Raw genomic sequence first — 12,132 nt, 5'->3', positions numbered from 1 at the left:
GTACTAACAGGTTTATATAATACTTGAAGCTGCACAACTTGTAGTGAGAAGTCCACTTGTGCCACTAAAAATTGATCTAAAGAAGGTCACTCAGAGCCTCATCCTGTCCCGTCATCTACCATCCACTCTCCTCTATGCACAGCATGTGGTTGCAAGCAAATATCTTTCATGCCTCAAACTGTCTTCTGTTATTTTTTTTTCCCAACAGTGGATTTTGCATTGAAGTAATGTGTGGGCTAACTGTACTATTAGCCTCTAATGTTGGTATACCCATAAGCTCAACTCATTGCAAGGTATTGGGTTTGCAGTGGTAAATCAGAAAAAAAAATTATGTTTCACAATCAGAATATGATGCAGTAGTCTAATCCTTTGACTTCAGTTTTGTTACAATTGTATTTTTCGCTCAGTAAATTTGGAATTGGATATTTAAGTCATGCCTCTTTAGTATTAAAATTTGCCAATAAATGCACAACATATGGTTAAAATACTTGCCGTTCTCCTTAATCTTTCTAGCACAGCTATCGAAGACCATCTGAAAACAAGGAGAGCGTCTTGGACTAGAAAAGCACAGTGTGCACAGAGTAGCCTGAAAAGCTGGTGCTCTCTTAAACCAAAATTAAAGGGGTTGTCCGGGATTTTTTTTTTTTATGACCTATCCTTAGGACAAGGACTACTGCTTCTGGCTCTGTACTGTATTGTATGGCTGTAAACAACTGATCTATATGTCGACCACCAATCTGTCCACCACAAATCAGATATTTATGGCCTATGCTAAGGATAGGCCATAAAAAAAAAATCCTGGCCAACCATTTGGAATCGGAGGAGCTGTACAAAAAAATAAAATGAAAAAGGGAGAGCAGCAGGTATTTTAACTGGGGTTTCTGCAATGTGAACCAGGAGGTCAATTTACGTATATGATGCAAAATAACCATTTAACTTGTCACTTATATTTAATAAATTACCTGAAATATCAAACGAACCTAGAAGATTTTAATAAAACAATATTCAAATGGCACTTACATTTTTTGGCTTGCTTAAATTGCTGCTGGCAAATTTAAGTTATTGAGTAAAGTTAAATTGTTATAAGACATAAACTCTTAGTATCAAGAGTCCTGCAGTTATCTGCAATTTATTGTATGTTTGGTTAATAGTTGAACATGTCAAATCAGAGGGGTTTTCTGAACTTTGGAAAACACATAGAAAATAAAATTAGAGAGGACCTTTCATGTCCACAGTCACATTCAGTTTTATATACTACTACAAAGCCGACAGTGCATCCCTTCCCCGTCTGTGCTCGTCCATAGACTAGTACTGAGGGAGCGTTCTTCACAGCTTAGCATTATCACTGGGCGGTAAGGAACGCCCCATCTCATAGTACAGGGCTATGAACGAGTACTGTCAGGGGGGAAAGCGTTCTTCACAGCCCATGTAGACTGTCAGGAACGCCCTTCAGACAGTGGACAGAGATCAGTAAGGCTGCGTTCACGTGGAGTTTTCTGGTCAGGAAACTGACTCAAATTCCTCCTCCAAAAAACGCCTCACCATACAGTCCTATGGTGACGTGTTTTTAGGAGGAGGAATTTGAGTCAGTTTCCTGACCAAAAAACTCTATGTGACCGCAGCCTAACGGCACCGATATTTCCAGCCCCAGGGCACATAATGGCAAAGCTTTCTAGCAGTATATAAAACCACATGTGCCTGAGGACATTAAAGGGCCTCTTTAAAAATAATCTCAGAATCCTTTCTTAGGATTTGTAGTTCCCCATCATTATTATGTTGTGTTCAACATTTCTTCTTTGAGGCCAAGTAATCTGACCCCCTGCAAAAACCAGTCACTCAGTGATGTGTAAGTGCAGTAGCAGGTTTTTTTTATTTCTTATGTAGGTTAGGGGCCGTTCACATTTTTGTCATCAATTCAACTGATCAGTTTTGCAGATACAAAAAACTGATGTGAAAAAACAGATGAGTGGATGGAAAATGATCACCACCCATTTACATAATCATCATCAATGTTAAATAAAAACGGATCAGTTTCTGTAGGATAGAAAAGTAGGAAAACCACAAAAGGACAGAAACTGATTTAACATTGACTCTATGTAAACGGATGGTCATCCACTTTTCAAATCCCTTTTTTGTATCTGCAAAACTGATCAGTTAAACTGATGACCAAAACGTGATGTGAGTGGCCCCTTATACTGTTGTGTGTTTTGTTTTTGTTTTTTTTTTGTTTTTTTTATTGTGTATAAGGCCCGGTTCACATCTGTATACGGCCCACTCCGTTCCCCTCTCCACATGAAAAATGCGGAGAGCCATGTCCTGCAAGCAGCGCTTTTCTCTTTGCATTTTTCGTGCGTAAACCACACGGACCCCGTTATAGTCTATTGTGTCTGTGGGGTTCCTTAGGTAACCACCTTTTTTTTGCGGATTAAGTTTCCATCCCCAAGTGGACTTCCCAAACAGAAACCCATGCGCAGATGTGAACCGAGCCTTAGCCTCTTAAACAAATTGCCTTTTTTGAACCTACCAGACTGGCATGATACAGATCCAAATTTATATTCCTGAGCTTTTGTAACTTACTGAAGTCAAAACGATCAATAGTTCTCTGCAGATCAATGCATTTATGCTTCAGACTGGTCACTAATTCTTTCCATAACCGCTTCTTTTCCTTTCCATTATTAATATCTAATAAACAGATGCTTAGTTTGAGTTATAATAGTTTCTTGTAGGCCCATCTTTAGTTGGTACCACTGCTCTCAACATCCCATGAAATCATTAGCCTGGTAGACTCTGAACATCACTTTATTCATCACTTTATTTCAGAATTTGTTTTTCATTTGCATACCATTGGTATTAAAGCTCTAGTGCAAAACATAGTTACATAACTATTCATTGAAACAAATTATACTACCAACACTTAACACAGGATTTATTACATAAGTTATTGTTTTTTAAGTGTTTTTTTGTTTTTTTTCCCCCCTTCTCTACATTCTAAAAAAAAACAAAAACCAAGGTTGGATCGGTGGTGTCAGTTGGCTGGATTCGCTCACGGAAAGCTGTGGATTGGCGTTTGTTTAGGAACATCTTCCTGGCCTGGTTTGTGACAGTACCTGTGGCTGGTCTCTTTAGCGCAGGAGTAATGGCCATCCTTCAATACGGCATCCTACCTTATGTCTGATCATTTAACCTCTTAACTACCAAGGCAAAAATCCTATATAAAGATCCAGTACTGAAAACCACACAAAGCTACAGCAATATTACAAGCCGCTCGCTTCACCAACAATGTGGAAAATAACAAGTCCTTCTACTTATCAATGCATCATCATCTTGATGTAATAATTTTGCTGTAAATAATGTATGTCAAATTGGTGATACGGTGAGGTGTGGCTTATTACTTATATTTAAATAAATATATATATATATGCGTATAGTAGGTTACACTACCAGAGCATTATAATTTGGGATGGGAGTAATTGCATAGCCTTTTATATCTAGAAAAAAAAGCTGTACATAATGTATTATTTTTGTGAGGTTGCTTTTTTTAATATTCAAAAAAATAGACTTATCAGATACCCACATCTACTTGATATATATACTGTAAGTGAGGTACGGGATGAGCGATTATACATTTTGTAAAGATTAGAAGGGTTATGATGAAATCTAAAGAAGACTGGAACAAATATACAAAAGATGTGCATAATTCATTGTGGAAAAAAAAAGTTCAAACTTAGTAAGTAGATTTGTATGTATTATAGTTTCTATTTGTAAATACATTAACATATTTTCATTGGCACATTTCCCTTCCACGTGGTTAATAAGAACGTTTAGTACCAAAGAAGGTAGGAAGCAAGTGTATGAGTCAAGACATGTTTTTCTGTCTGTGTTCCACCAGTCTGCTACTTGTCCAGACCTTCAGAATCCATCACACTTTGTGCTGTAATGAAGCCAGTGTGGAACAGCACTAATGTATGGAAGTGCTGCAGTTCACTAATTACGCATACGTCTATTTTCATAAACTGTAACCATTGGAAGCCCCCAGTAGGTCAGGTTTTAGTGGTCTCCTGTTAAGGGAATATTTGTGACAACTATTATGCCAGGTTACTAATTATAGGAGCTGTCTGGGATTTTAACAAAATAACCTAAGAGCAGAAAATTATGTAAAGTAAATTTTAAAAAAAAAAAAAAATATATATATATATATATATATATATATATATATATATATATATATACTGTATATATATATATCATTACTTACCAGTTATTCACCCACTGACGTTCTTTAAATTGCTCGCATGACTGCTATAGCCAGTCACTGTTCAGCTAGTGACTAGCTGCAGCAGCCATGATGCCATGACTGCAGGATCATGTGGGGGTTCACCAGAGTTGTGGCACAGGAGCATTGGAAGATTTTACGGGCAAGTAATAAATCACCTGCTCTTCTACAATTTCCTTAAAATCTTTCACAACCGCCTATATCAGGTAGCTTTTTGTTTCCACAACAGGTTTTTCTGGCCTCAATATTGTCATCCATTTGTTAAATACTGTATCTCTCCATACACTCATGCACAGACAGCTAAGCTTTCTCCCCTGCTAAATCTGGCAATCTGTGCAAACAATCCATCATAAGTTTAACAACAATAAGAGGTATTTATGCCGCTTAAGAGGGTTATCTGCTTTACATAATCTGTATCCTTAATTCGTAGAAGGGAAGTGCCCTCTTGGAATTCCCCTTGCATTAACCACGGTGGAGAGCCGCTGCAAATATTGGTCTTCCGCCTTCAGAAACTGGGTTGTCTGCCCATAACATACATGGACTGCCCCTTTAAAATTCTGGTTGAGCCCTACCATCACTGGTAGTTATTAAAAAAGTTTTCCTCTAAGACCCCATAGCGGTATTAACAGAACAATGCTTCCTTTGGCTTAACTGTCCTCCTTTCAGTGATCAGGCAGTTAATGTGGGAGAGTATGAAAGGAAATTCATTGCTGTATAGATTTTTGAGATTTTTGCTTCAAACACATGTGGACTACAGGTCAGTGTGATGAACATTGTGTGCAACTTATTCTCTTATCATTTGATTTCTAGGCATAGTAAGTAACCTGCTGGTAGTCCTGGGATTGAGAGGCACTGAAGTTACTGACTTCTTTGCCGTAGGGAATTACTTAAATGTTTGTGTGTAAATTCTCAGTAACACAACCTTATCATTGGACCCAACTACCAAAGTACAGTGTAAATATGAGCAATTATCCCAATAATTTACTAAAACTTCAATATATGAAACCAGTTCTAAGGGATTCTAAAAAATAATGAAAGATGAGATTTACTTAATTTAACAAATGGAATGTTGTTTGTGACAGAAAATCAGCGTGAATAATGGCTGAAAGCTACACTAGACTGGTGTAGACATGGACTTCAGATGCAGGGTACTCGCAAGATACACCAAAATTAAGTGGCATGTGACTCCTAATTTTGGCACATCCCACTCTGGCACAGGTGATTATTTAGACTATATATTATATTAGTCTTAATAATTCAGCCCCAATGACCTTGGTACTACATTAGATTTACTAACTGCTGCTCAAGTTGGCCACATAAAGGATGCTTAAGCAGAGGGAAAGGTAGAGACTGCAATTGTATAAATGAACAAAATTCATGCCACTAGTTTTAAAGAGGACCTTTCATCAGATCGGGCACAGGCAGTTCTATATACTGCTGGAAAGCTGACAGTGCGCTGAATTCAGCGCACTATCAGCTTTCCCGATTTGTGCCCGGTGTAAAGCGCTATCAGTCCCGGTACTGTAGCGCTTTACAGTCAGAAGGGCGTTTCTGACAATTAGCCAGGGACGCCCTTCTGCCCAGCAGCGCCTATCGCGCTGTACTGTGGAGCGGGGAGGAACGCCCCCCTCCCCTCCTGATAATACTCGTCTATGGACGAGCTGTGTGAGCAGAGGGAGGGGGCGTTCCTTCCCGCTCCACAGTACAGCGCGATAGGCGCTGCTGGGCAGAAGGGCGTCCCTGGCTAATTGTCAGAAACGCCCTTCTGACTGTAAAGCGCTACGGTACCGGGACCGATAGCGCTTTACACCAGGCACAGATCGGGAAAGCCGACAGTGCGCTGAATTCAGTGCACTGTCAGCTTTCCAGCAGTATATAGAACTGCATGTGCCCGATCTGATGAAAGGTCCTCTTTAATTGTTGTAAAAGACTGTAGTTCCCCAGTAGACTGCAAGCCAAGCGAACCATTCACCTAACTCTCTAGCTTTAGCTGTTCCTTGTGCTACCTTTCTTCTCTTTAGCATTCCACTGTATGAGGCTAGGTTCACATCTGCGCCTTGTCTCCATTCAGGGTTTAAGATAATATAAGATAATCTTTTAATAGTCCCACCATGGGGAAATTTCCATCCCCGAATCTGCTTAAAAAATGTGAAGAGAAAAATCCTGTATACAGGACTTTTCTCTCCACATTTTTCTGCCTTTTTCCGTGGCTAACCGCTTTTTATTTTTTTAAGTGGAATAGTTGTCAGTTCGTGCGGACCTTATGAACGGAAACCCAAACACAGGAGTGAACCTAGCATTAGGAGAGGAAATCTGTGCAGTAGAAGGTTGAATGCTCAGTGATACTTTAGATGCTCTGTAGAGAGAGAAGGGAGTATAAATGTGTTATGCTTGCTACAAAACTAGCATGTGATAATGTCTGCATATCAGTTGTTCAGGCTTCAGCTGTTACATTGCTTATATTTTATGCTATATTTTTATACATGCAGCAGCCTATTTTTAATTAAACCATTTTCTATCGTTCTACATTGCTAAAACATTTCAAGGGGAGGGCGGTTGGGATGATGGATACGTTTCGGTAAAACGCTATGTAGCACTTAACAGACAGTTCTTTTAAACATTCAGTTTAAGAAAGGTTTTACAATACTGCCAAGTTTGTCATTTAGGGGGTCTTCCATTTTGAGGTTTGTATCTACAACTTGATATTAATGTTGAAATGCTGCTATAGTTTTTTTCTCATTATAGACCTTTCCTTGGTACATGTTGCGCTTTTTTTTTTTCTTTTTTTTTTTTTTTTTCATACATTCTTATTTTTGATGCCTTCACTAGTCAGAAACTAAATCAAAATAGGAGTTCAGAATTTTGGCTTCACAACGTACAGTATATACTCATGTCCATTATAGGTTGGTTGCGCACTGAGGTTTGTGTTGGCAACGTTAGCAATTTTTTGTAGCATAAACATTAGTCCATATTTTCTAGGGCACCTGTGCCTTGAAAATAGTCAAAACCGTGCTCCAATTTGGCACATTTTTGGCACACCATGCCACATCTCAGCCTTTGTGCCCTGTACATCTGTTTTGTTTTTTTTAACTGTAGGTGTAGCAAAAAAAATGGTATAAATTACTCCCACAAATCTATGCCTGGTTCCTGTCATTTGAGATTAGGTGCTTTGTCCATCGTAAGAATTCTAGCAAACTTTGCACCTTTCAGGGAAAGAAGTAAAACTGGCGTAAGTTACTCCCCCATTGCCTCCTGATTTAACAGGTTCATCAAAGAAACACCAGGGAAAAACCTTAGTATGCAAGTAGCCCATAAACAGCAGTTGTCTAATCATTTCAGTTTCAACCAAAAAATTGCTGTGGGTCTGCACATTGGATTTCATTCTTTTGTTTTTGTTGTGTTTTCTGGGACAAGTTTCATCTAAGATCTCACTCCATGAATGCACACACAGCCCCATTTTTTTTATTTTATTAAAGTATTGTCACTGGATGCTAAATGTCAAATATTGAGCACCCTGACTTAGTTTGCCTATAACCTCTCTCGTCCTTTTGTGCACTCTATAATATTTGTCATGTGAGTAACAGTCAATCTGTTGATAAATTGTATGTCAAATTGTGCCATAAAGCAGCTTGCACTGATCATAAACCAGCACAAATTCTGTATAGTGTTTCAGGGAAATCCTGCTCACAACTAAATGTTAAGAGTTGTATATGTGTAAGTGTGTATGCACATACAGGCTGCTGAGTGGATATTATTGAAAGATATTGAAAATAATATGAACATTGTTGTAAAGTATAGCAGAATATCTAACATACAGCAATTCTGAAATTGTGTGCTACATATATATATGTATTAAAAAGGCATATTTTATTTTATACCATGAAAAAAAGGAAACTGAAAAATAAAATCTAAAAGTTTATGTACTGTGTGTTTTTGCTGTCTAGATAAAGATTATTTTGAAATGCAGTGTTTTTAGTAATTTTCATTTTATTAATGTTAAAGGGGTATCCAGTTGAATTATTTTGTCTGACACACTTAAAACATTTATATTTTGAGTTTCACTATATACATGCTGGCCAAAGCACAAGGACAAACGGACAGTATATAGGCTTGTGGCATGCCAACGCTTCAATGGACCCAATTGGAGAAGCTAGTTATTTCAGTTGTGCTACACCTCTAATACTCTAGAACACTATGCTAAAACAGCGCACTGCCACAGAAAATGTTTAGCAAAAAATATATAAAGCTTTATTTAAATACATTTTAAAACATATGTAAGACAGAAATAATGAATGGGGTGATACAACCAAACAGAACAATGAAGGCCCAAGATGGAATACTAATGGTTGATGATGAATAAATGACACTTATATTACATATATATAAGGATATGTGAAACATCCATGGTTTCTAAAGTGCATATATAACATATAGTTTTTTAAAGTGCAAATATTCTGTGAAATAACATGATACCAAGTGGTAAATTACCTATGGGTGGACCTTCATGTAGTGAACGCGCCCCGATGCGCGTTTTGCCACTACCGTGGCTTCGTCAGGGTAACTCTGCCATTATAGATCAATTATGTTTTCGGTCAAACAAATATTAGAAAAACCGTACGTGTTTCTGCTATCAATGTTATGAAGATTGCATAATCAGGAACTAAAAGAATGACTGCCAAGGCTCCGGTTTGGCCATTGTTTCTATAGACAGATAACTATGTGATGGCAATATTGCCATGCTGATGATATTGCTGTCAATTGGATAAATCTTTAATATCAGATTGAAAGTTTGGCATAGTCAGTCGAGGCTGGGTTCACACTTCTGCTGAGTTCTCTGTTGTTTAGGTCCACCAGGGGACCCGAACAACAGCCAGACCACTAAAACAGAGATTCTATCCAAATCAGATTGCTCATCTCTAAGACCCATCTTGTGGAAACTCAGTGTTTTCCGGCACCAGCAATGTGAATGTGATTCTGGCTAATCCCATCCACACATTGTGGAAAAGAGAACTTGCAGTTTTCAAAAACACATCGTCAATTTTACCTTTGGAAATGCTTGTTTTCCCTATAGATTTAATGCAGGTTTTTTTTCTGCAGCATTTTTTTAGCTGCGTTCTGAAATTTGGGGCTTTAATGTTTACCACACTACTGTTACAGCCATCCTTAAGAAAACATCCTTCAACTTGTCTTCGCCAGCCAACTATTGCCCCATCTCACAGATTCCATATGCAGAGTTCCTGAATGTCTGACATCTATAGTCTCCTTTCTCTGCTGCACTTTCTCAAACTCAGTATGGAAAAAACAGGGTTCATCATTTTCCCCACCTCAAACAGCCCCCCTTACCTGACCTATCTATGAAAGTTAATGGTGCTTCACTTACCTCAGTTCCAAAAGTCCTTTGCCTTGGGGTAACTTGATTCTACTTGATCCTTCAAGCCTCCCATCCAAGTCCTCAATACCGCATCGCTTTCAACTCAAGAACATTCCTCAAATCTGTCACTTCCTTACTACAAAAACATTAGTCATGCCGTCATAATCTCCAGTTTAGACTACTGTAACATCCTTCTCCACGGTTTCCCATCCGATGTTCATTCCGCTCCAGTCTACAATAAACTCTGCCACTTAATTCACCTCTCTCCCCATTGTCATAGCCTCTTTCCTCTGCCAATCCCCTTGAATGGCTACCCACTGCCCAGTTAATAGAATTGACATATAAAGCCTTCCACAAGCTGCCCCCTCAATACATCTGTGACCGAATATCCCACTATCTACCAATACTTTATCTTCTATCCTCTCACGAACTTCTACTCCACTCTGCTCTGCCCCCCCCCCCCACACACACACACACACACATTCACAAGTTTTGAGGGGACTCTGACAGGTCCCTCTGTACCAGTTTGGTCACTGTTAGTATTGCACTCACATCATTGTATAAGTACAGGGTTTTTTTCTAGTTACAAGAGCTTAAAATATTGCTGCTTTTTTTCCCTATGGGACCAGGAGAAGAATGTAGAGTCTAACTTCTAATGGAGAATGCATCATGCAGGTAACATTTTTGTTCAGAAATGCTGATATGGTTGAAAAAATCTGGTCAGCATATTATTGGCTCTGTAAACGGCAATGTGTTGGAGCTGTGCCAGTTTTGGTACATTGTGACCTCTGTAAACAGCTGATCAATAGGGTTGTTGGGTATTGGATGCCTACGTATCTGCAATTGATGCTCTAGCATAAGGGGGTAGCATGGTGGCTTAGTGGAGAGCACTGTTGCCTTGCAACTCTGGGGTCCCAGGTTTCTGATAGGTAAATTGGCTGCCCTAAAAATAACTGACCCTTGTGGGTTTTGGGGATGAGCATCTCTATGGTAACTACTAATCCCATACTCCACAATGCTCCTTGTGCTTTGAGTATCTTGTGTGAGAAAAGTGCATTCTAAATGTTTATTGTCATGAGGGTAGGTCATCTGTAGTAATAACACTGGACAACCCCCAAATAGTATGATGCCCAATTAGTGTCTCCACAAGAATAATGTCCCCTTTTTGGACCACACACAGTATAACATCCCCTTTGTGCCTTTACACAGTATAACGCCACTTTACAGTATAATGCTCTCTTAGTGGCCCCTGCACAGTATGAAGCCTTGTCCGCAAATATAGTTCTCCTTTAGTGGCCCCTTTTCACAAATTATAATGCCTATTCAGTCTTGTCAGAAATAAAAGATTAAAAACTTTGACTAGGCTACTGGCCTGGACACTTCGACATTGTCCCTCATGTTCCCACCAACTCCAAGTGCATCCTCCTCTCCAACTGCATATTCAATTAGAGAGAGATTGCCACCTGCAGAGAGAGTCCTGTGCCAGGTAGCTATGCCTTGGATGCCGACTCCAGCACCAGTGGCGGGGGTTTCTGACGCCTGTGATAGATTGTTCCCATTGCAGTGCCGTGTATCTGTTTATAGACCTTATTGACAAATAGAAAGATATCAAGCGTCATTATAAAATAGATATTCGTTTATAAATCAGATAATGATTGATCCTTATCTAGGAAATTCTGGGTTGCCCAAACTCTCTTTCTGTGTGAAATATTTGAATAAAGTGCTGATACATCTAAAGCTAACCATAAAAAATTGGTATTCCATTTTGTAGATCTGAAATTAATGCTGCTGGATCCCTTAAATATGAATGAAGGGTTATAACATATTTTTGTACTAACACATCCACATAGTGAGACAGGTTACAGGTGAGGGATGAAATCTCAGATATTATTGGCCCGCCCGGGGGCTGTAAACATCTTTGTGTACTTTAGGTAAATGTTAAAAACAGGTCATAGATGGATTAGGTATGACTTTTTTTTTACTTTCATACTATGCCATCAGCCTTGGTGAGCAAATTACCTAATTCAGAGATGTAGTCTTCTCAGCTGTCACTAATGGATACTACTGTTGTGGTAGTGACCTGGGAAAGCTTTGGGGGATGACTGAATAAATTCCAATCCTTTAGATTCTGCACTCAGCCTTAGCCCTAAGGCCCAGTTCACTTCTGCACAGAGGTTTTCGTTTGGGGGGTCCGCTTGGGCACCACCTGAATGGAAACCTAATCTGCATTAAAAAAAAAAGCAGTAATCTTAGGAAACCTGCGGAACCCATAGACTATAATGGGGTCCGTGTGGTTTCAACAGCAAAAATGTGTCTCTGCATTTTTCATGTGGCAAGAGCAACGGAATGGCCCAAACACAGATGTGAACCGGGCCTTAGTGGAATCCCAGTGGATTCTCAGTTCCTACAGGCCTTGTTACAACTGTGTTTTCTTATTCAACAGTCACCAGAGATAAATATAGTAATCTATGGTGATCAACTGTCATTG

The 12,132-nt window shown here is 39.1% G+C and overlaps 1 protein-coding gene across 6 annotated transcripts in view; it reads left to right on the top strand.

Annotated features, from left to right (window-relative positions):
- SLC20A2 (solute carrier family 20 member 2) overlaps positions 1 to 5,710 on the top strand; it is an 86,248-nt gene extending 80,538 nt beyond the window's left edge. For 5 of the 6 annotated variants that reach the window (XM_075283825.1, XM_075283840.1, XM_075283858.1 and 2 more), the window contains one exon: positions 3,011 to 5,710. In XM_075283825.1, the coding sequence (XP_075139926.1) occupies positions 3,011 to 3,175 (165 nt within the window). In that variant the 3' untranslated portion in view covers positions 3,176 to 5,710. Of the gene's footprint in view, positions 1 to 208; positions 294 to 3,010 lie in introns of all 6 variants that reach the window. The other variant, XM_075283849.1, reaches the window with a different exon arrangement.
- Positions 5,711 to 12,132: the final 6,422 nt, after the last annotated feature.

Source organism: Leptodactylus fuscus, chromosome 1, assembly GCF_031893055.1.
Source record: "Leptodactylus fuscus isolate aLepFus1 chromosome 1, aLepFus1.hap2, whole genome shotgun sequence".
Taxonomy (NCBI): domain Eukaryota; kingdom Metazoa; phylum Chordata; class Amphibia; order Anura; family Leptodactylidae; genus Leptodactylus; species Leptodactylus fuscus.
This window is presented reverse-complemented; position numbering and strand designations above follow the sequence as displayed.